Raw genomic sequence first — 23,605 nt, 5'->3', positions numbered from 1 at the left:
TTCTTTAAGTAGGATTCAAACCAGACCAGAAAATTAAATAAGAGTGAGATACGCCTTAGGTATAATTGTCAGTTTTTACAGCACTCGGGCTGAAAGTTAGAATGCAGAAACATTAAATACCAGTTTTTTTTTATCACGTAAAGAGATTTGAAAGGAGACTCTGTACTGTTAATTCTGTCTCTCTGTGTTAACGTCTCTCTCTGTGTGTTTCCTGTTTCCTGCAGATGTTCAGCGGCTGTTGGTGGTTAAAGAAGAGGTTCCCCCTGAGCAGCAGGAGTGTAGCTCCAGTGTGGACCAGGAGGAGCCAGAGCCCCCCCCACACATTAAAGAGGAACAGGAGGAACTGTGGAACAGTCAGGAGGGAGAGCAGCTTAAAGGGCTAGAGAAGGCTGATATCACCAAGTTCCCATTCACTCCTGTCCCTGTTAAGTGTGAAGATGATGAAGAGGAAGCTCAGTCCTCACAGCTTCATCAAAGACAAACTCAACACATGGAAACAGAAGCTGATGGAGAGGACTGTGGAGGACCAGAACCATCCAGGAACTCACATCCACTTTTACAACCAGAGACTGAAGACCAGACTGGAGATTTGTCTGAACCTGAGACTGATAACAGTGCTGATTGGAAGGAGACCAGAGAACCTCAGTCTGCTTTAAACTCATTGAAACATGATTCAAGGCGTAAGAAACCATTCAGCTGCTCTGAGTGTGGGAAGAAATTTGATCGCAAGTCAAATCTGAAGAGACACATGCAAACTCACTCAGGAGAGAAAACTTTCAGCTGTTTAGTTTGTAAGGAAACATTTTTAATGTCTAGAAATTTACGGTTACACATGAGAATCCACACAGGAGAAAAGCCTTTTAGCTGCAGTGTTTGTAATAAATCTTTTACAGAGAGAGGAAGTTTAAAGAAACACATTAGAATCCACAAAGGAGAGAAGCCTTTTAGCTGCTCTGAGTGTGGTAAAGCTTTCACTTATAGTCAACACCTAAAGAAACACATGATAACTCATACAGGAGAGAAGCCTTTTAGCTGCTCAGTTTGTAATAAATCTTTTACACAGAGTGAAAATTTACAGAAACACATGAGAATCCACACAGGAGAAAAATCTTTCAGCTGCTCAATTTGTGATAAAAGATTTGGCTACAAGTCAGATCTGAAGACACACATGAGAACTCACACAGGTGAAAAACCTTTCAGCTGCTCAGTTTGTAAGAAATCTTTTACACAGAGTGGAGATTTACGGTCACACATGAGAACTCACACAGGAGAAAAACCTTTTAGCTGCTCAGTCTGTAAAAAATCTTTTACACAGAGAGGAAGTTTACGGCCACACATGGCAGTCCACACAGGAGAGAAAAGATTCAGCTGCAGTGTTTGTAACAAAAGATTTGCCTGGCGTTCTGATGTAAAAACACATAAATGTGTTGGTCCAATGGAAACAGAAGCTGATGGAGAGGACTGTGGAGCACTAGAACCAGCCAGGAACTCACATTCACTTTTACAACCAGAGACTGAAGACCAGACTGGAGACTCTTCTAAAACTGGTGACATCGACTAATGTTTGTGCCTTTAAATCCAAGCAAAACTTCTCAAATATCAAACAAAAACTTTATGTATCAACATCAGTTTACAAGATGGTGCCGTGTGTGTGGTAGCCTGTTGCAGCAGCTCTGAGCCTTTTCTGTGAAATTTTGTGTATTTCTCATATTTCTTTTTTCGCGTTTTATTCTTCTTCCAAACTGTTTTTCAACGTATGTGCATTAGGGCTGCAACTAACAATTATTTTCATAGTCGATTAATCTGTTGATTATTTTCTCGATTAATCGATTGGTTGTTTGGTTTATAAAATGTCAGAAAATTATGAAAAATGTGGATCAGTGTTCCCAAAGCCCAAGATGACGTCCTCACATGTCTTGTTTTATTCAGTTTACTGTCACAGAGGAGAGAAGAAACTAGAACAATATTCACATTTAACAAACTGGAATCAAAGAATGTTTACTTTCGTCTTAAAAAATTACTCAAACCGACTAATTGATTATCGAAATAGTTGGCAACTAATCGATTAATCTTTGCAGCTCTAATGTGCATATATGGATGTACAACTGTGGAGATTAGCTGTGTGTCCTTTTCTTTTTTTCTGGACTTTACAACTTCGCAATGGGAGACCCATTCGGCCGGGTTGGAGGGGTTGCAACAGCTGTAGTTCCAAGCGGGGAATCGGGAAAAGTTACATAGTGTTGCTTTAATGTAGCACTGCTAGCTGTTTCTGCAATATGAGCCATCACTTGGCAATATTCTACACTATTCATATTTATATATTTATTACTCTGTTACCTCCAACTGTGCAATATGTCATTTCTATTCTTCCGCATCTTACTCATCTGTGTTTATTGTGTAAATACAGTATGTTTGTTTTTATTACTATTATTTTAATAACTAATTCTATTTTTTCTATTTCTTATACTTTATGTATATTTTTTGTCCTATGTCTACTTAATGTGTATTTTTGTTATTCTGATGTGTGTAATTATTTTTCGTAGCATAGGAATTTCCCCAGTGTGGGATTAATAAAGTCTATCTTATCTTATCAAATCAAATAATTATTAATTTCTTACGCTGCAGCTGTTATTCTTGTATTTGTAGCTTATTCCATTGTAGCCTGTAATTATTTTTTTTTGTCTCTTTCATGAAAGTTTTTAACTGCTCTTTAATGTTTTGTGTAAAGTGTTTTGAATTGCCTTGTTGCTGAAATAAAAGTTGCTTTGCCCTACAACTTGCAGCCTGTCAGTCAGTCACCAGGGCATAGAGAACGTAACTGTCTGTTTCAGAGGAAGTGGAACGTTAACCTCACTATGGCCGCTTTAGACCCGTTCTCACTCCCAACTCATCAAATACGGACGCTTGGTCAGATACGACGCAATAAGCATCCTTTGCACCGGGCAGAGCAGCAGTTCTGCGGTGCTGTAAGATGACGTAGTATTAAGGGAGACAACACTAGAGAGTAGTGTGAAAGGCTGAAATATCGCTTAGGGTGGGAGGTTGGGGCAGTGGATGGGTCAAACAACACAGGACTTCCTCCAGGAGACCAGGTTTCGTATCCCGCTCTTGTCCCTGAAACATACATTTTATAACCCCACCCCCCCATCTTTTTCTAACCCTAACTGTCCCGTTCTTGTCCCGCGTGTCAGTTAAACATACGTCCCAACTCAGTGCATCAAAAAGTGACGCAACACTCCCGACCAAGCGCAACACTTACAACACATAATCTGGACATCTTACCGTGCCAAGGTTACAATAAAGGTTTCCTAAATGCCACATTTGATGTCAGCTTACTAATTGATTGCGGGTTTTGTGTAGATTTGGACTTAGGTTTATTCCACTTTGTTTAAACGGCGAAGTGGAGGAAGCCTAGTGACGAGTCCATAGCAACCAGTTTGTGTGTTGAATGTTACCCAGAGTGCTTTGCTGAATGGTCTCAATGTTTTATTTCATGTGAATACTAGTTTACGGAGTAACTTAGTGTTACGAACCCTCCCTTTTCTGCCTGCTGTTGGCTTCTTTGGCTTGATTGGCTGAGCTGGCAGTTTGGGAGGGCTCGTTACTTGATTAGTGGACACCTGGGTAGGCCTCAACCAATACTATTTATACAAGTCATGTTTGATTGTTCTGGCTCTTCATTCTCCTGCTCCTAGGTTCCACATCTCTTGGTTTGGATTTGGTTTGTTTCTTTTGTTGCAGTTGTCATTTGCTTACTTATCTTTCACTCACACATACATCGCTTACACTACTGATAACACTGATTCTACATCTGTTTTGATTCTTTTGTTAATAGTAGTTTCTTTATGTTGCAATAAACACTTAATTGGCATTTTAACCTGTTTGGTCTCCCCTCTTTTGTCACATGCATTGAGTCGGTTTGTGACATTAGTATTATATATATATATATTATAGTATATAAGTAATGCAGTAATGCAGGAAGTATGCATTTAGTTTCCATGCTTATTGTGTTTCCACAACTATTTTAGTGAGTAAATCTACTGAAATGGCCCCCACACAATAACAGAGGAGTGGGATGCATCAGATGAGAATGCAGAGGTTTAGTCACGTATGTCATTGCTGTAAAAAAACAATGGGAATCTGTATATCTTTGCCAAGTGCAAACCAGTGCAGAAGGTATTGATAAATTGTTGGGGGATGGTCATTCGTTTTTTCCAAATTGTTTTGGAGGGTCATAGAAAAATTATCACTGGCGAGGGGAGGGTCATGTCGATTTTGACTAAAGGTCCCAAAACACCTCCGGGGGCCCCTGAAATAAATAACAAACAGTCCCTTAGCAGAGTCTCTTTGTTCACACTTTTAACAAGATGGCATCTAGCAGAAAGGTGTGTTAGCAGACTATCTTTGTTGTGTTGAGAAAGAGGTAAAATGTGTAAAGTCCAGATGCTGAGAGCGTTGGTGGAGCAGCGACTAACTGCGGCTGCTGAAGAGATATTTGGGCTGTTTGAAAGAACGATAGCAGAGTACGAGGAGGAACTTTGTCGTTCAAAAGAGGAGAACGAGCGACAACGGGAGCTACTGGACGCTGTTTTCAACCCTCAGCTTCGGTTACACAGAGCAGGTTTGGTCATTAAACCTTCACGTGATCCTTTTTGTGATCTGTTCTCTCAGCAACGATATGACGAAAGGATGTTTGTAAATAAGCATTTGTAAGTATTTTTATCATCGTAAAACACACTGCATTCAAAGTAGACAGAAACACAATAAAACTATCAAAAGCCGTCTTGGTTCGTTTTTCCACTGTTCCAACAATCACCACTCTGGTTTGGTTGAAATAAACTCTTAATTCACACATTTACATGTGGTAATATGCTGGCTCTATACATGCTAAAAGTTGTGATTATTTACATGGAGTCTGGTGTGTTTGGTGATGGTGATTTCGGGTCTGTTTTCTAGATAAACAAAGATTCTTATTTAATAGGTATTCCCTTAACCCTTGTGTTGTCCTTCGGGTCCCAGTGACCCGAAGGACAACACAAGGATTATGTACTTCCGTTTACTTTGTTGAGAATTGCTCTCTAAACCCTGTTTCTTTTAAAGTAAGTAAGTAAAGTTTATTTCTAGAACACATTTAAACACAGTTTAAGCTGACCAAAATGCTGTACAAACAAGAACTAAGGTGCTGTATTAACCCTTGTTTAGAGAGCAATTCTCAACAAAGTAAACGGAAGTACATAATCCTTGTGTTGTCCTTCGGGTCACTGGGACCCGAAGGACAACACAAGGGTTAAGAATGTATAGGTGATGGTTACATAGTAGTCATTTTCACCTTGGAACACAACAGCACAGTATTGTAACCACTGAGAGAGAGAGAGAATGTGTGTCTCTGTCTGTGTGTGTGTGTGTGTGTGTGTGTGTGTGTGTGTGTCTCTGTGTGTGCGTGTGTCTGTGTGTGTGCATTTGTGTGTGTGTGTGTCTGTAACAAGAACAAATACAAGATACAAAAACATGACAATTCAAGTCTTCTTAACCGGTACTTAGACATAGTCATATTTTAAAATCTCCAGTTAGCTTGTAGCACTCATTTCATTTTTATTTCATTTATTATACAGGAAAATTTAAAAGCAACAATTAAGTTACAATATAAACGGGCCTGACTCAGTTTAAAAACTAGTTTCCAGCAGGTTCCTGTTCTGCAGCAACATAGAACATTGAACACAATTTCGGCACATTTATACAGGACATTATCATGGACTAGGCAGATACAAACAAATCAGACATTAAATACGGACAAACAAGACTAAACAATAATACGTGAACAATCAATGTGTGCATGACTATCAAGAATGTGTGATGGATGATAATGTTTGAATGTGATGGGGAATGTCATTCCAAATTTTGGTGTCTATATAAAAAAAGGATTTCTGACCATAGTTGTTTTTGACTTCATGTAGGGCCCTATGGAGTCTTCTAGCTTTTTAGAGTCTCATTTTCATACTGGCCACCGAGCTAAACAACTTTTCTGGGGGAAACCCTGCAATCTCTCTCTCAGGAGGGAGAGCAGCTTCAAGGGCTGGAGGAGGCTGATATCACCAAGTTCCCATTCACTCCTGTCCCTGTGAAGAGTGAAGATGATGAAGGGGAAGGTAGGAACAATGGGCCTCATTCACCAACCATTCTTATGAAGAAATGTGTTCTTAAACCCTTCTTATGCACTTTTTACGAAGATTCTGGCATTCACTAATGTTTTCTTAACTTGGATTTGTTCTTAGCTAAGAACAAAATCTACGAACACTGAAAAGCACTCTTACGCACATTTGAGTGATGACAATTTTATTTAATTCTGCAGTCGTTTACAAAGATAGTATTGTACTGTAATGTAGTTCTAATCGTTTGTTGAAAACAAAAACATTACGCAAAAAAAACACTAGCACTGCAATTTACATCAGCAATTAAACTGATTAAATCCTGCGTTATTTGGTGATTGATCGCTATTAGGGCCAAAATGCAGTGGTAGAATGTAACAAAGTACAAATTCGTCCTAACTGTACTTAAGTACATTTTTCACGTATCTGTACTTTACTTAAGTAGACACAATAGTGCATAGCCTACTTTTGACTTTTACTTTGTTACATTTTGCAGCAATTATCTATACTTTCTACTCCACTACATTTCTTCAATGTTCCGTTTTCAGTTTCCCCCCTGCCAAAACGTCTTCCTGACCGTCACACGTTTGTCTCACCAGTAAAGTTTGGTTGCCGTAGATACTGTATATATGGGGCACCGCTGATCCAAGCCGGCTCCGGTGCTGCAGAGCTGGGGCGCAGCACCGCTGACCCTCGGTAATACAGCCCCCGGTAAAAGTGAAAATGAAAACGTTTGTTTTTATTATTCCCATTTTTAAATCAAAGTTGCTATATCTATTTATCACCACAGCGTCGTTTACTCCTCCGCCAGGCTGCGTAAGACGCCTTCATATCTTATTTATTTGGCTGGACCTCTTCACATCTCCCCATTTGCGCTGCTTCACACACGTTATTTGCTTAGTTGCATGGTTAAAGAAAATAAAATACATCCATGAATAAAACCAACCGCATTACGATTCTCCGTTATATCTGGATATATCTGGATAGGCTGGACAACATCTCGGGGAAACTCACGGCTTTGGCAAGGAAATTTGATCGATGCGGAGACCGGAGGGGACATTTCAGAGACGTGGAGAGTGACTAACTGTGGCTCTGGCCCCAAGACAAAACAAATTCCAATCTTATCTTTTCGGCTCCCTGAACCAGCGCTGGCCTTGGCCGAGGCCGGTGTTGAATAATCATTCCTCCTGGAGCAATGCAGTGGAGCACACTCTTGCGTTCCTTACCTGACTCCCACAGACACCTGTTGATTGTTGACTCGGACTGGGTCCTGTTTCAAGGCTGACTCCATGGCAACTGACTGTGTATCGCAATGACAATCGTGCGGACTGAGACAGCCAGATTACGGGGGCCAGACGCAGCTTGACTACTCAGGCCTACACACACACAAACTCTTACATATATACAGATATGCAATCACACCCAGCCCCCATCCAGCGCCTTCTCCGCTTTGTACCCAAAGTCAGGCAGGCGGGTCTGTGACCAGCGCCGTTATGGCTGCAGGACCGGATGGCTGCTTGCCTGTGCTGGTTTACCTCAACCCCAACACCCCTTTCCCCATTGCATGTCTCGTGTGCTCTTGTACTGGTTATGTGCTTATGTTGCTGAGGTGTTTTTTTTCCTGTTCCCAGACTGTACTCCTATAGGAGCACAGTCTGGGAGTTGCCCTTTTTTTCTCCTCACCTATCCTGATGTCATGCTGTATTCTTTTCCTTAATACCCTGTCTTCCTGTCCTGTCTACCCCATTGTATATTGTATGTTTGTATATGTATGGTCAGGTTGATTGATAATTTCGCTAGTACTTGTGACTATGTGACAACAATAAAGGTGACGATTACTTACTTATATGCTGGTTAGGATAGGAACTTCTTTTAAAAGCCAGGCCTTGTTTATGGTAGGCTAGTGGACACCTTCTACTTTTACTAAAGTAAATATGTCTCTAGTTATTTGTAATTTTATTTAAGTACTGAGATTCAGTACTTCCTTCACCGCGGCTCCGCCAATCTCCGAAAACCTGTCTCCCAGGAGGTGCACAGGAAGTGTCATGTCCTTATATGGGAATTTGCGGGGCGTTTTCTTATGCTAATTACGAACAACTGGCACACGCTTTCAGTTACGAAGACGTGGGATTCATCAATCCTAAGAACACAGATGCGAACAAATCTGCTGTTTAAGAACACGTCATGAATCCGACGTAGACTTTTCTTAGGAACCTTCTTAAGAACATATTTAAGAGAAAACTTAAGATATTGGTGAATGAGGCCCAATGTTAACAGGGTTTTTAGGGGAAAAAATCTGCAGAAGTCAAGAGCATAAAAGTTCAAGAGAACCTGGTTTATTTTATTTTAGGAGTAGGGTTCCTTTCACACTAGTCTCGCATGTCCAGACCTTCCTCCACAGTGCTGCAGAGGAAGGTCTGGCTAGTCCACACAGCATTCCTGGATGGGAGAAAAACCTGCTTTGGTTTATTGGCATTTCTTTAAACCAATCACAATCGTCTTGGACGGTGCTGAGCTCCAGACGGAGCCACGGTGCACAGTTCACAGAATTCTCCTTTGGCCAGTCAGTGTGTCCTTTGGCAATTTTAAACCTATTCAGTACATGTCTTTTTTCAGCAATGGGACTTTGCGGGGGCTTCTAGCTGATAGCTTTGCTTCACATAACCTTCTGATCGTAACAGTACTCACAGGTAACTTTAAGTCTTCTTTGATTTTCCTGTAGCTGATGATTGGTTGAACCTTTGCCATTTTGGCTATTCTTCGATCCATTCGAATGGTAGTTGACCATTTTTTCCCACGTCGTTCAGGCTTTGGATGCCATTTCAATGCATTTGAAATAATTTTGTCTGAGCAGCCTATAATTTTCTGCACTTCTTTATATGTTTTCCCCTCTCCAATGAACTTTTTAATCAAAGTCCGCTGTTCCTCAGAGCAATGTCTGGAACGACCCATTTTGCTAAGTATTTCAGTGTGAAATGCACTATAACTAGCATGCACACCATTAGCTTCCTTCCTTCCTTAAATATGGGCCATAACTGACACCTGTTTCTTCACAGAATCAATCACCTCACTAAGTGAACACAACACTGCTATTATTTTGAACATGCCCCTTTCAATTACAGATTCAATTACACAGAATGAGCAGCATGCATGTCATGACTGGGTCTGTTGGTTTTCTATGACTGTACAACACTTACTAGTAAATGATTTGCCATGTAGAAATATCACTTCTACCAAAAAATTTGATTTAGGGGGTTAATAATGTTGGACTGCTATTATTTTGAACACAACTGTATGTGTAGGGGGTTGTACCATGTGCAGTCATTGAAAATAAGTTATTTGTTATGTTCTTCACAGAAAATGAGACAAGGCCAATGAGTTTGAAGAAATAATAAATAGCATAATATTTCTTTATTATTAAAATTTAGAGTGTGCTCACATGCAGGCTGTGCGCTATGCATCCAGAGTATCCATGTGATATTTCGTGTTACCATCGTAGTTCACTAAAACATAGTCTTCAAAACCTTGTGAGCATTATGCACGATCACACGCCTGGTCAAAAGGTTGCGGAAAACTGGGCACATTTTTACGCATGGAAATTCTTTATAAATCCCGACTTTTGCGAGGAATGTTCCGACGGCAATTTTCACCCTGCTTCTGAAAATATTCTGACTTCAGTTGTCCGTGTATCTTTGTTTTCTCAGCATATTCAACTTTTTTTCTCCAGAAATCAGAGAAAAAAGACACTTTCCTTTAGTATCAAAATTATTATTTTTCAGCTTTTCGGTCAAAATGTTCAATATATTTATATATATATATTAGCGCTGTCAAACGATTAAAATATTTAATCGCGATTAATCGCATTAATGTCATAGTTAACTCATGATTAATTACACATTTTTATCTATTCTAAATGTCCCTTGATTTCTCTTTGTCCCATTATATTTTTTCGTTTTAATGCTCTTATCAACATGGAAAAGTGGATCGGCTTGCTTTGTGCAAATGTTTTTTTTATTGAAAAACTTAACACTGTTACCTCCATTTTCCACTGCAGATAGTACTGCCTCATGCCTGATGCCTCAAGCCTGATCAATGTGATCCATGATGGGCTTATAATTATAAAAAAAACTGATTTAAAAAACTGATGCACTACTTGCAGCTACTGTGGTTACTTTAACCAGTGACTTCATGTACCAGCCCCCCACATTTGTGTTCTTAAACACTGGCATTGACTATTTGTACTCTGTACTGACATCACTTTGTCCAAGTTCAAAATACCTTTTTCTATTAAAGCCATATAGGATATTTGACTTGAGAAACTTGCTTTGTCAAGTGCAATGCCCAAGCTGCAATACGTAACTTCAGACTGGAATGATGAAGTGTTTGGGTTCATTTCTTTAAAGTAGCTACCACGAAGATTGACCAATTTTGGATTAGTCATATCCCACCCTACTTTTAACCAGCAAATCTATTGTGCTGTATTGGAATAACTGACCTCAGACAACTCTTTAACAAAAAAGGTACCGCTTACTGAACAATAACTTAAATGTATAAAATAACATTTAGCCGTTAGATTGAATAACAAAAAAAACATAACCCAAATCACACCCTTCAAATAGGCTAACAAGCAATATTTCTTCAAATGATATTACACACAACTAGCTACCCCTTTACCAGTTTCTCTATCAGTTTCCACTTAAAACACTCCAGCTACACAAAATGATTCCTCCCCTACAGCATTTCAACGTAAAACTTACTCAAACCACACCCACACACACACACACGCCGAGAGGAGAAAAAAAACATGCAGCAGCCAGCAGGACATTATCTTCAGTGAAGCAAACACACAGAAATCCAACTTACAGTTAGCGGTTAGTCCAAGAAACACAGCTCAAACACGAAAACCAGTCACCAGCTACGGCAAAGTCCTCCTCAGCAGGGAAACACGCTGTTGTCCACTCCAGTCCAAAATCAGCGTCCTCCGAACCAGCAACTCTCCGCCGTTAGCTCCAACTTTAGCTAGCTAGTCAGTAAGCTCCAACTTTAGCCAGGCACACTAGCCCAACGTTTGTTCTAAACCACGGCTTTTAGACAGGAAAAGTGCCGTAGTGTAGCTACACCTCTTCAGCTTCGTTATTCCACTTAGATAGTTTCCAAGCTAACTAGTGTCTGTTAGGCTCTAGTCGGACCCAGGACTGAGAACAGGCACACAAACACAGATGAGCGGTTAGCAGTGTTTTATTGGACACAATGTGGATAGTGCAGGAGGGAATGGCCAGGAGAGCAGCTCCAGGTGGAGTCGAAGCTGGAGATCAGACGGCGGGTGTGTGGCCAGGCAGCGAAGACGAGAGCTGGGTGGAAAGGCTGGTTGAGAACGGAGTTGCGAGGTGAGCAGGCAGCGAGGAGGCAGATGAGAACCGAAAAGCAGCAGGTCCAGAGGCGGGATCTGAACAGAGATGGGAAGCGTGAGACAAGCACAAAGGAGGCAACAGGTATGCTAGAAACAGGACTGAATTCTCTCGAGCACAGAGTGGAGCCATGTCACCACAGGAATGGTTGCAACGAACTGGCGCTGAAGAGGTGAACAGCCCGGGTAGATAACTGTTGGTTGATTACTGGAGTGAGCTGCAGCTGGCTGTTGGTTGATTACTGGAATGATCTGCAGCTGGCTGGAGCAGAGCAGGTGAGAGTGGCCACGCCCCTAGACCTAAATCCTCTTGAGTGACACGCAGACAGACACAGACAACACACACATAAGGGAAAGGGGAAACAGGAAAACAGGCTGGGACAGGGAGACAGACACTGACCCATAACAGTGTCTCTCGATGTTTCTCAGTGTTTTCTTTCCTCTTCTCAATTTGCGATCCTCTCCACTCTCCCGTGTCTGCGCTCAGCTGTTTTGCGTGTGTGTGTCTGTCTCCGTCTGTCTGTGTGTGTGTGTGAAACGGGTTAGCTAGGTTGCTGAGTGTTATTTTTCATTTGAATGTTTATGCCGCGTGGCCATAGTGGGATTCATAATTTTGCTTCCGGTCTAGCTAGATCCGAAAGAACGTTAATCCTTCTTTAACTGTCTATGCGTTAATCGCGCGATAAAAAAATTGTCGGCGTTAAAATGGGTTTGCGTTAACGCCGTTAATAACGCGTTAAACTGACAGCCCTAATATATATAGTCATAGAATTCAGTGAATGAATGAATGAAAGAACCTTGACTTATGTATTTACATGCACTGTAGTATGTACAGTATGACATGTGTACCACTAGATAATCACTTCCTAACAATGTTGCTCATTGATGTGTTTTTAAAGGGGTGATAGAATGATTATATAGGGTATTTTACACTGTTCCTTAAGGTCTCCTAATGGGGTATGTTACATTGGTTGGGCTGAAAATTGCCCGAATGCCATTTTATTAGGCCCTTAACTACCCTGTGAATATGGCTCTATTTCGAACAAGAGCTTTTCTTCCAAATATGGTATGCTCATGAATATTCAGAATGAGCTACGTGCTAATTGGTTTGAGCAAAATACATAGAAACACATTGGAGACTCGACAGCAGGTTGATGTTGCTCATTGATTTTGAGTTTTTGGAGGAAGAAGATTTATCAGGCTGTGATTTGGATCTTTAATGGGATTTATTGATTAATAAATACAGCCCATCACCAGCCTTAACCTTTAATCGATTAGTAGATTTTTTAAAGACAGAAAATACTGATTACTTTGTTGCTGCTTTATGACATCACAGTCACTATATTTGACTACAATATCCCCAAAAGCATGTTTTGGGTGTATTTATATCAATATGGGGGATAATACTTGTCCACTTGCATCTAAACTATGTGAAAATGTACCCCAGCACATACAGTAATGCTATGCAACGTCCCATACTGGACACATCTGAGAATAACCTTTTTCATGTAAAATGTGAATATTTCGAAGGATATTCCAAATATATTTAACACTTAGCCTATAACGAACTATGTGTGGAGCTAATTCTCTGCTTTAGTAGGACAGGCGTTCACACTGACACGCACGCACGCACGCACGCACGCACACACACACAGAGCAGCATTGTCTTTTTTTTTTTACCAAGTTGGATTCCTTTCGTGAACTTCTACTATCTAGCCTTCTTTTAGTTCTCAACAGAGTCTGTTTCAGCCAGGGATTGTTTTTTTAAGTGCTCGTGCCGCCACTCCCATGTGTCATGAAAGCATGCCGCCCCGGGCAGCTGCCCGCTTTGCCCATGCCAAGAACCGCTACTGGGGAAAGGTTGAAACTGCACGCTAGTAAATGCCAAGGGGGTAAGCCTCTCCTGCGTAACTCCTATGGCGCCATTTTGATGCTCACCCCCCGTAAGCATCCCATTGACTGCCATTCATTTTGACATCACTTTGACAGTGAATAACTTTACATCTGAAGTGTTTAAAGACTTTATTTGTCCATTGTTAATTTCTAAAGAAACACGACAATGTATAAAAGGCTCCATTACCTTGTATCTCACATTATGACTATGTAGCAGACGTTTTTGTAAAAATAGGCGTGTCATAACGGTGGTGTCATAACCACGGGACTTACTGTCGCACAGTAGAGGAATTACTGTATAGTACAGGAGAAGCTTGCAGGCAGTTTCGACTTACATTAGCTGTTTAAGTTTAATTACTAAAGTTAACTAGCATTTTAGATAGCAATAATTAGCCTGTGCCTATGTTATCTCCTTACATATACCTACACTCTCCGTCTCTGTGAGATTTCTCTTGGCACAGCTACCAGAAGACTTCCAACTTTCAGACAGGTTGCTCACGTCACATCTACGTCTTCAAGCTCAGTTGGAGGCTGCGCAGTAACGCTCATCCATCATATTCTCAGGCGGAAGAATATAGTACTTGGGCGGAATGATTTGCTTTGCAACAACCTGTCTGAGAATATAGTTCCCGGTTTGTTTAGGGGTAGAAGACTGCTGTGTCTCATGTTACGTTGTTTTTTGTACACGCTGTGACTCTACAAATCAAAACATGTAAATAGGAACATGTTGGCGTTATTTCATCACTTTTGTCACAATTCGGAGCAGTAGGATTACTGGAACCATTCACCTGCAGGATCTGTGCTGGCCTGATGCCCCTGGCGGCGTCAGACAGCCTTACAGCACGCACTGAGATGAGAAAGGTATGTATTGACTTGTCTAACTCTGGGGGTTACGGTGAATAAGCTAAATTCCCAATAAGTGGGCGTGTTCCTTTAAACAAACAAGTCTTGTTTTTAAGAGTTGTATTGATGCAAAGTTCAAACATAAAAAATACCATACATAAATCATCAAATAATTAAGTAGGCTACATCTTACATTGCCAGAAGCGCAAATAAAATGTAGTTGTTCTAGGACACTGGAGCTTATAATTGTGTTCTGTTTGATATCTAGTGTCGGCTAAAATAACTTTTTATTAAGTTTCCTGTCAGTAAAATGCTCTGAGTGAATTTAAGCTGGGCTTTTATTGTGAAGGGTAGACACGGAAGAGCCAGAACTATGGCAGCATTTTTTCAACGTTGTTTTGCAGTTGTTTAGATTTATTCACAGTTTACTAATATCCAACGCTGTTTTCTCCAAACTACTTCGAGTTCATTTTGTACCCAGGAGGCCGAGTGTGAAGTAGGATTAACAGTTCTGCAGATATTTAAAAGACACACACACACACACACACACACACACACACACATACACACACAGAGGGTCCTTGAGTTATAGTTAGATAAACATGCAGTTCAGGGAGTGAACAGTCAGCTGATTTCAGTCTGTCCTTGGTGGCTGGAGGGAGGGTACATTTGAAAAGGTTTCCATGGAAACCAGAGCATTCCTCAGATAAGAGCTGCAGCTGTTTTCACATTATCAACACTCTGTGGATGTGAGGAGAGCATCTGGATATCTCTGCGTGCTTTGATTTGTACTGAACAGAATCCAGAGTGAGTCCAGCAGCCACAGTGGAGATCTGCTGGATTTCAGGACCAGAGAGGAATGGAGGAGGACAACCAGAACCCTGAGCAGCGGAGCAACCAGGTCCCCAAGACAAGCAGCAGACTCGGACTCTGATACCAGCCATGTTCAGGTCAGTATTCAGGACACAACAACCACTCTAAAGAAACCAGGACGAGAGTCAAGGCTCCGTGGATCATCCGTTCATTCTGTTGTTAGGGATCAAATGTGGAGAAAGGAAGCTGTAGGAACCAATTGAGTCATTGTTTTTGTTCATTAAATGTCATTCTGACCACTATGGTGTAGGTAGTATAGGATAGCTTGGTTCAGAGCTGTATATTAGAGAGAGTTTGGCCAACTAGGGAATCAAATGTTCTGAGCTATTCCGTTATACAATTGATTCCAAGGTGGTCACGTTTCGTGGACTCCATGTTGGATACCAACATTCATCTGATTCCGATTGCCTTTTCATTTTTTTCATTTCTTTATTTCTTTAAAGGGGTGATAGAATGCAAAACCGATTTTACCCTGTCATAGTTGAATAACGACAGTTCGGTGGGTAAATAGGACATACATAGAAGCTCAAAATCCCATTGACACCCCTTTACTATGAAAATCTCATATTTTGAAACTGCCACTGAAAACGGGCGAATCTCAACAAAGCTGGAAGTTGACGTCAACCTGCCAAAAACCGGAACCTTTGTCAGCCCTTGGGTGTATTAAGAGAACGGTCACGCCCCAACATTTACATAGGCTACACAACTGACCTGAGATCAGGTAGTCTTCTGAATCTAGCTAGGTCACGCAGATCTCTGCTATTCCATTACAAAATTCACTTCTGAAACTTTTTTATGCGAGAAATCAACTATGTAAAATTCACATATGGGCCGCTTTATGAAAATGGATGGCTAATTGCAAATTTTGTCCGACTGTGTGTCGGAGTTCAGCGCTGGTGCTGCCTGTGTAGCTGCCTCGCCGCCCCCTGCCTCGCCGCCCTGCCTCGCCGCCCTGCCTCGCCGCCCTGCCTCGCCGCCCTGCCTGCCTTCCTTCACAGACCCCGGCCTGCTATAAGGTACTTGGAGCTCCGTCACGACTGGCAGCCCACAGCACTCCATACCCGCGCAAAGTCACCGTCTCTTGGGCTAATGACAACCAAATGCCCCTGCCCTGACAGAGCTCCAGGGCCTGCAACTCCCCTCTTCCTGGCTAGCTAGCTAAATGCCCGGTGTATGTGAGTGAGAGCGCGGTCAGCGAGCTTGTTACGCCAGCAATCTCTTCCCACAGGTTTCAGTTAATCTTTTAATGTGTGTAATTATAATGTGTTGACTGTTGAGTTACTTAAACAAACGATTGGGGAAATAAACGCCGCTTGTCCACGAGTCTCATTGATAGAGCCTGCTGCTGGATGTAGCTCTATCAATGAGAGCTAGCTAGCCTCCTCTTAGAATTCCTCTGAAATTCACAAATATTCATTAACTTGAAATCGGACACCGTTGTTAGCTTTATAAGATATTTAGCTAGATGTTGTATACGTGGCGTGACGAAATTCAAACTGTAAATATACTCGAATTACGACCAAAAATGAACCTAACTATCCGTGATTTGTAGCTACACACGTAGCTAGGATTGAAGGGACAGTTGCAGCTAACGGAAGCCCTACTCTTCACAAATATTCATTAATTTGAAATCGGACACCGTTGTTAACTTTATAAGACATTAAGTTAGATGTTGTATACGTGGCGTGACGAAATTCAAACTGTAAATATACTCGGAATGACGCTGAAAATGAAGCTAACTATCCGTGATTTGTAGCTACAAATCTACATCCAGCCGCAGGCTCTATCAATGGGACTTGCGGACAAGCGGCGTTTATTTCTCCAATCGTTTGTTTAAATAACTCAACACATTATAATTACACACATTAAAAGATTAACTGAAACCTGTGGGAAGAGATTGCTGGCGTAACAAGCTCGCTGACCGCGCTCTCACTCACATACACTGGGCATTTAGCTAGCAGGAAGAGGGGAGTTGCAGGTCCTGGAGCTCTGTCAGGGCAGGGGCATTTGGTTGTCATTAGCCCAAGAGACGGTGACTTTGCGCGGGTATGGAGTGCAGTGGGCTGCCAGTCGTGACGGAACTCCAAGTACCTCACAGCAGGCCGGGGTCTGTGAAGGAAGGCAGGCCGGGCGGCGAGGCAGCAACACAGGCAGCACCGGCGCTGAACTCCAACACACAGTCGGACAAAATTTGCAATCAGCCATCCATTTTCGTAAAGCGGCCCATATTTGAGCTTTACATAGTTGATTTCTCGCATAAAAAAGTTTCAGAAGTGAATTTTGTAATGGAATAGCCCTATAAACAATGTATAACTTAGCAGTGTCTGAAATATGAGAGTCTCCCATGTGTTTCTATGTAGTTTGCTCAAACCAATCAGCACGTAGCTCATTCGGAATATTAATGAGCATACCATATCTGGAAGAAAAGCTCTTGTTCCAAATAGAGCCATATACCCTATTAGGAGACCTTAAGGAATAGTGTAAAATACCCTATATAATCATTCTATCACCCCTTTAAACAGGGACAACGTACAATATACATTAACCTTAGACAGGAGAGATGCATTCAGGGGCGGACTTTACCATTAGGCAAAGGTCGGCAATTGCCTTGGGCCCCGAGCTACCTAGGGCCCCCCAAAATGCCCTATTAACTTATGGTTAAGGGTTGTTTTTTTTTTTTACTTTTCGCAAATTATATATTTCTAAAACTCCATTTGCAAAAAATGGCATCAAATCATTAGTTTCGCAGACCGGAGGGCCCCCCACCTCACATACATTGGACTATTCCATTAAATCACCTAGGCTACTGCTCATCGCGCGAAAGTGACAAGGCTGTAATGTACTGCGCCAAAAAACGGAGAAAAAAAGTGACAGACAGACCATGGATGTATTGAGACAGACAGAGTGCGTGTGCAGAGTGACAGACAGTGTACAGACTAGAGTAATGAAGCGAAACTACCCAAGCGGTGCTGAAAAAGGAGGAAGAAAAAGAAAAAGTTTTTTTTAAAAAAAAATTGCCGAGTTAACAAAGTTCTTCGTGATGCCCGCCGCTGACAATAACAACAACGCTACAAGCACCATCACGAGCGTTAGCACTGCTGCTAGCGAGGAGGAGCTACCCGTTGCTGCCGACAGAGCCAGCCCAGGCTGCTCCAGCGATATTGCTGCTAACGTTACATCCAATTCACCTTTACAGGATGATGAGGATCCTTCAACTTCAGGTAACAAAACTTCCGCATAGGTACCGTGGGTGCTCCGTAGCTCGAGCACCCACGGAAAATACTGAGCACCCACGTGTGCCAGACTGCCAGTAGGCAAAATTAATTTAAAATGAATAACTAATAACTAACTCATGTCATAGTGCGATCGGTTATGTCGGTGGCATTGATTCTTAATTTCCCACGAAGCTGATCGCGGTTACATGTCAGTTCAACTTTTCATCTCCAATCCTATCTGTAGTTGTGAGAAGTGGCGCTGTCCTGAGTTGAAAGATAGACTAGACTACTTTACGGCGTTATTATCGAGTTAATAGGTGTGTGTGTGTGTGTGTGTGTGTGTGTGTGTGTGTGTGTGTGTGTGTGTGTGTGTGTGTGTGTGTGTGTGTGTGTGTGTGTTCGTGTCGGCCGCTGTCCATTTCCTAAGGTTCTGAACGCAAACATTTTTTGACTTGTTTTTTTTTTTAAAGAGCGTGAGCACCCACGGAGGAAAACATAAATCGGCGCCTTTGTCCACGTTCACTTTCAGTGACAGTGATAATAATGTTGACGACGTCTATGACGAAAAAGACGACAATTCCAATGAACAACTAATGAGTAGGCCTACTAGCAGTCATGACCAGTGTGTAACTCTTGAACTTGAAGATGACCCAGCAGCACTCTGGTCAAAACATCTCACTGACAAAGAGCGGTGCTCAATAGTGCAGAGAGGCCCAGTTCAGAGCAAGGACGACAGAATTTATCCTAAAAATCAAGAGGGGCGAAGATTTACAAGCAGGAATTATTACCTGCAAATGAAGAATGGAGAAAAAATGATTGGGCTGATCTCCGTGTGTGTGTGTGTGTGTGTGTGTGTGTGTGTGTGTGTGTCTGTGTGTGAGTGTGTGTGAGTGAGAGTGTCTGTGTGTGAGTGAGTGTGTGTGAGTGAGAGTGTCTGTGTGCGAGTGTCTGTGTGTGAGTGAGGCTATGTTTACACGGAAACGATCTGGTATGGTGACGCAAAAGTGTGTGAAATTCGATGTAGTATGCACTCCAGGTGACTAGGTGGCACTGCCACACAACACCACCAAGACACCCACCTGCGCAGAACATTCATTCTACTTCTCTCCTGCTTGAGAGCGAGAGGCAGTGGGCAGAGGAGGCTGAAGCAGACCCTCCTCTGACCTCTGACCGCTGACCGCTGCCTCTCTATCTCTCTCTCTCTCTCTCTCTCTCTTCATCCGTAACGTTGTCGCCTGCTCTGGCTCAAATGAATAGCCTACATATCGTCATCGAACTATAACAACCTTATCCACATTGTTGAAATAATTTAAATATTGAGCCATTACATTGAAATTCTAACAGGAGCCTATAATTTCTGTATCCTACTCCGTAACAACAGACGCCTTTTTCTCGTCTCTCTCCACACCTCTGTCTTCAGACTTTTGCGTTTTTACCCTTTAGATGGTAACGCGACGGTGAAAGAAAGCGGCTTTTAAGATTTCCACTCTGGAAGGTGGTTTCACTTTTTTGCGTTTTTAAGCCCCAAAAACGCCGTCGCCGTATAAACGAAAGGCACATCCAATAAAATATTTTTTCGTTTTCACCCGAGAGCGTCATCGTGTAAACAGGGCCTGAGTGTGTGAGTGAGTGTCTGTGTGTCTGTGTAGAGGGCCCCATGTCTGTGTTTGCCTTGGGCCCCAAAATGACTAAATCCGCCACTGGATGCATTATACCAGGTTGTAGCACATGTACTTGTTTCCACTTGTAGTCCCTGGGCAGGCTGATGTCAACAAATGAATTTAACACATTTATCCCAAAACCAACATTAAAATGATCACACCCTTCATTCATTCCTCAGCATTCATTTACAAATACACTCCCACATACACATCAATTACTATACATTATGTGAGCATGTTTGTTTTAATAGAAGCCATTTTTTGGCCCGATATGAAAAATGTTAAAATGTGCACGTTATCAGCTCTGTTGGCAACTTATTCCACTGTCTGATAGCCACACTTGAGAAAGCTGAGCTGCCGAATGCTGTTTTACACTGAGGAATCCTACACTCCACTACACCGACATAGTGCAGGGAATAGTGGAAAAATGTAATAAATTATTTTTAAAAATGACATACATCACTGAAACAAATGCCCAACTGTTGCACGAATGGCTGCAATGAAAGACAGTGAAACGGCAAAAGATTTCACAAGTCCCCTCGTGAACCAAAAAGATGAAAAGTATGGGAGCGGAAGGTGAAAAGAGCACACTGGAGGCTAAGTGACTACTTGTTATTGTGTGAGGTAATGTCAATTTCTCTCTTCAACTTATGATAACAAATTACATAGGACAAACATAGTAATACCATCGTTAATGTGTACCATGCTGTCAAAAAAGTTCTAACACTGCTTTAGAAATGAATGAAGTTTGAAGTTAGCCATGCCTTATGCTAGTGTTAGCTTTTTCGCTAGCACTCCATGTACCTACATGCTTGTGATCTTGCCATAGTCATATGGCTTTTGGTTTCATCCTAGTCCAGGTGTGTTTGTTATGTTTATAATAATATTGGAGGGAGAGTGAAACACAGCTTGGACAGGGATGTTATTCAGCTTTTTACAAGTTTAGACAGCTAGCTAACACTACACCGACCTTTGCTAACGTAAGCGAAACTGCCTTCGGAGTTTCCTATATCTGAGTCCACGTTGTCAACATAAGACCTGTGGCGTTAGTGCTCCTTTTGTACCATAATTTTATTAAATGAAATATTAAGCTTCGGTCCCACGAGATGGGTGGGTTTTTCTTACGTTACACACAAAGCTAAGTGGTTATAGTTATCCTTTATGCTAGCGGACATTAGAAAGGTAAACACTGCTCAGAGACTTATTAGGCGACTTGGTCACTAACTACAATGGGCATATTTTATAGGCCCATTTATGATATAGAAGGTAAATATACACTGGAATATTTCCATAAGGGCCTTTAACATATTGACAAATGTTGATACTAACATGTATATGCCTGTTTATGGTGAAAATAAGCAATTTATTTCGAGATAGCATATTCGTCCCATAGGGTTACACTGTAGAGTCATCTGACGATGGTATCCAATATGGTGCCCATGATTTGAGTTGGCCAACTCTCTCTAATGTACTGCTCTGGCTTGGTTACATGGTGATAGGTATCACAGCAATGGTGTTTTAAATGAACAGGTAATTAGTGAACAGGTATTCAGTAGAGCCTGTAGGTGTGGGGAGCACATACTGTCAGCACGCTCACTGACCCTCCGACAGACTGCTGCTTGACTGAACTTTAATGAACGGTGAGTAAGCTGTGGCCTCCAGTGATGTTGATAAGTTTAAAATGTAGTGAGTCTCTGGGACTCACAAGTGGTTATTTAAAGTCTCAGTCAGTTAGATTTTCACCATATAGGTCATATGAATACTAATAATGTATAATAGTGAGTAATATACAGTACCAGTCAAAAGTTTGGACACACTTTCTCATTCACTGAAATAGGAAAGCATGTCTAAACTTTCAACGATACTGTATTACTTACATTGTAGTAGTTATTTCGTTTTTTTCTGAAGTCCTATGGATTGGTCACCTAATCAGCCCTTGCATTTTCTCCATTCAAACAGAACATTTTAATATAGCAAAACATGGTAAACTATAATTCACTCACACCTCCCATTCTGACCCTTGTATCATTATCTCTGCATGTTTCCCCCTTGGGTCTACCAAAGGTGCCCTCAGCAGACGTCAAGCTGGCGACCGTAGCAGGAAAGAAGGGCAAGAAGGCCGAGGAGGAGGAGCAGCCTGCAGCACCTCCTGCAGAAGCAGCAGCGGCACCACCAGCCCCAGCAGCTGCCGTCACAGCAGCAGCAGCAGCAGAGGAGGAAGAGGAAGAGGAAGAAGAAGAAGAGGAGGAGTATGTGGTGAAGAAGGTTTTGGACCGCAGAGTGGTGAAAGGAAGAGTAGAGTTTCTGCTGAAATGGAAGGGGTTCTCAGAGTAAGTATGAGTCTAAATATTAATACGTGGTGTACTTGGTCATGATATATATATATATATATATATATATATATTAGTGGTGCACAATATATTGGCCGCCGATATAATATCGTCCGATATGGTCATTTTTCTACACATCGGTATCGTTCCGATGTCAAAATAGGGCTGATGTGAATCATTCCTGTGTATTTGACGTATGTGTAGGCTTAGATGTGTGTGTGTGAGAATTTAGATCTAAATCTGACCTGTGGAGGACAGTAATACGCTAAACAGCGTCTATACTGCCAAAATCCTATAATAATAATAATAATAAGAAGAAGAAGAAGATGTGAGTGGGGGGGCGGGGATGTTTGTTTTTGCAGACGGAATCTGTGGCGAAGTGGGACAAAAAAAATAGACCACTGGCCCACAGGTTAGTTTGAGCAGCGGGCAGCAGCGGCAGCCGAAACGGGCAGCAGCGGCAGCCGTAGCGGGCTATCTGACCAGCCGTAGCGGGCAGCGGGCGGCCGGAGCGGGCGATCGTGGGGGACATTCTCAGCGGTGAAACGCAAACGGGGGCTGGAGTATAGCTAACCTAGCTAGGTGGAAAGCTAACGCTAGCTGGCCACCTGTTCCATCAATCCTGCTTGCAAGTGTCCGCTCATTAGACAACAAACTGGACTACATCCAGCTTCAACGAAACTCCCAACGCAAGTGTAACCACTAGAGCCACAGTGAAACATTGTTTCGTGTATATGGTTGAAATGACAATAAAACACATTTGGGTTGAGTTGAATGCTGCCTCACTGTCTGTCTGTAAATGGTAGGCGTGGCTTGGGAGTGGAGTCTAAACCAGCGAAGCAAGTGCATTCTGGGATTTGGTGTCTTTAATCCATATGAGCCAAAAACACATTTTCTGGCTTATCTCGGCCTAGAAGGCACCAATTTCTATAATTTCAAGGGTTAGACCTAACCCTAAAGTACTTGGCAGTTACTGTAAGACTGTAAGACTGCAAAAGCCAGTGTCTGTTCAGTCCAGTTTGTTCTGGCTCCATTTTCACATTTTACCTTTTTCAATACTGGCTTTGGCCATTTAAGGCCTACTACTGTACTTTAAAGTTTTGAACTGTTGTACAATGTTCACAGAATACAGTGACTTGGTCTCAAGTGATTTAGATGTTTATTGAGAATACTCAGGGTTGGCTTATTCATAGTGTGAATTCAGGACACACTTGTATCCTTTATAAAAATGTATTTT

The 23,605-nt window shown here is 41.9% G+C and overlaps 1 protein-coding gene and 1 long non-coding RNA gene across 2 annotated transcripts in view; one reads left to right on the top strand and one right to left on the bottom strand.

The window, feature by feature from the left end:
- Nucleotides 1–23,605, top strand: part of LOC120558537 (zinc finger protein 239-like) — a 360,504-nt gene that overhangs the window by 328,673 nt on the left and 8,226 nt on the right. Inside the window, exon 2 of the mRNA XM_039799574.1 lies at nucleotides 22,103–22,368. Coding sequence (XP_039655508.1) covers nucleotides 22,103–22,368 — 266 coding nt within the window. The remainder of the gene's footprint in view (nucleotides 1–22,102; nucleotides 22,369–23,605) is intronic.
- On the bottom strand, nucleotides 11,369–11,949 carry LOC120559432. The gene is made up of 2 exons (XR_005639273.1): nucleotides 11,692–11,949; nucleotides 11,369–11,592 (listed from the first exon to the last, which is right to left on the bottom strand). It is a non-coding gene; the product is annotated as an uncharacterized LOC120559432 (long non-coding RNA).

The sequence above is a fragment of the Perca fluviatilis genome, chromosome 5 (genome assembly GCF_010015445.1).
Source record: "Perca fluviatilis chromosome 5, GENO_Pfluv_1.0, whole genome shotgun sequence".
NCBI lineage: Eukaryota > Metazoa > Chordata > Actinopteri > Perciformes > Percidae > Perca > Perca fluviatilis.
This window is presented reverse-complemented; position numbering and strand designations above follow the sequence as displayed.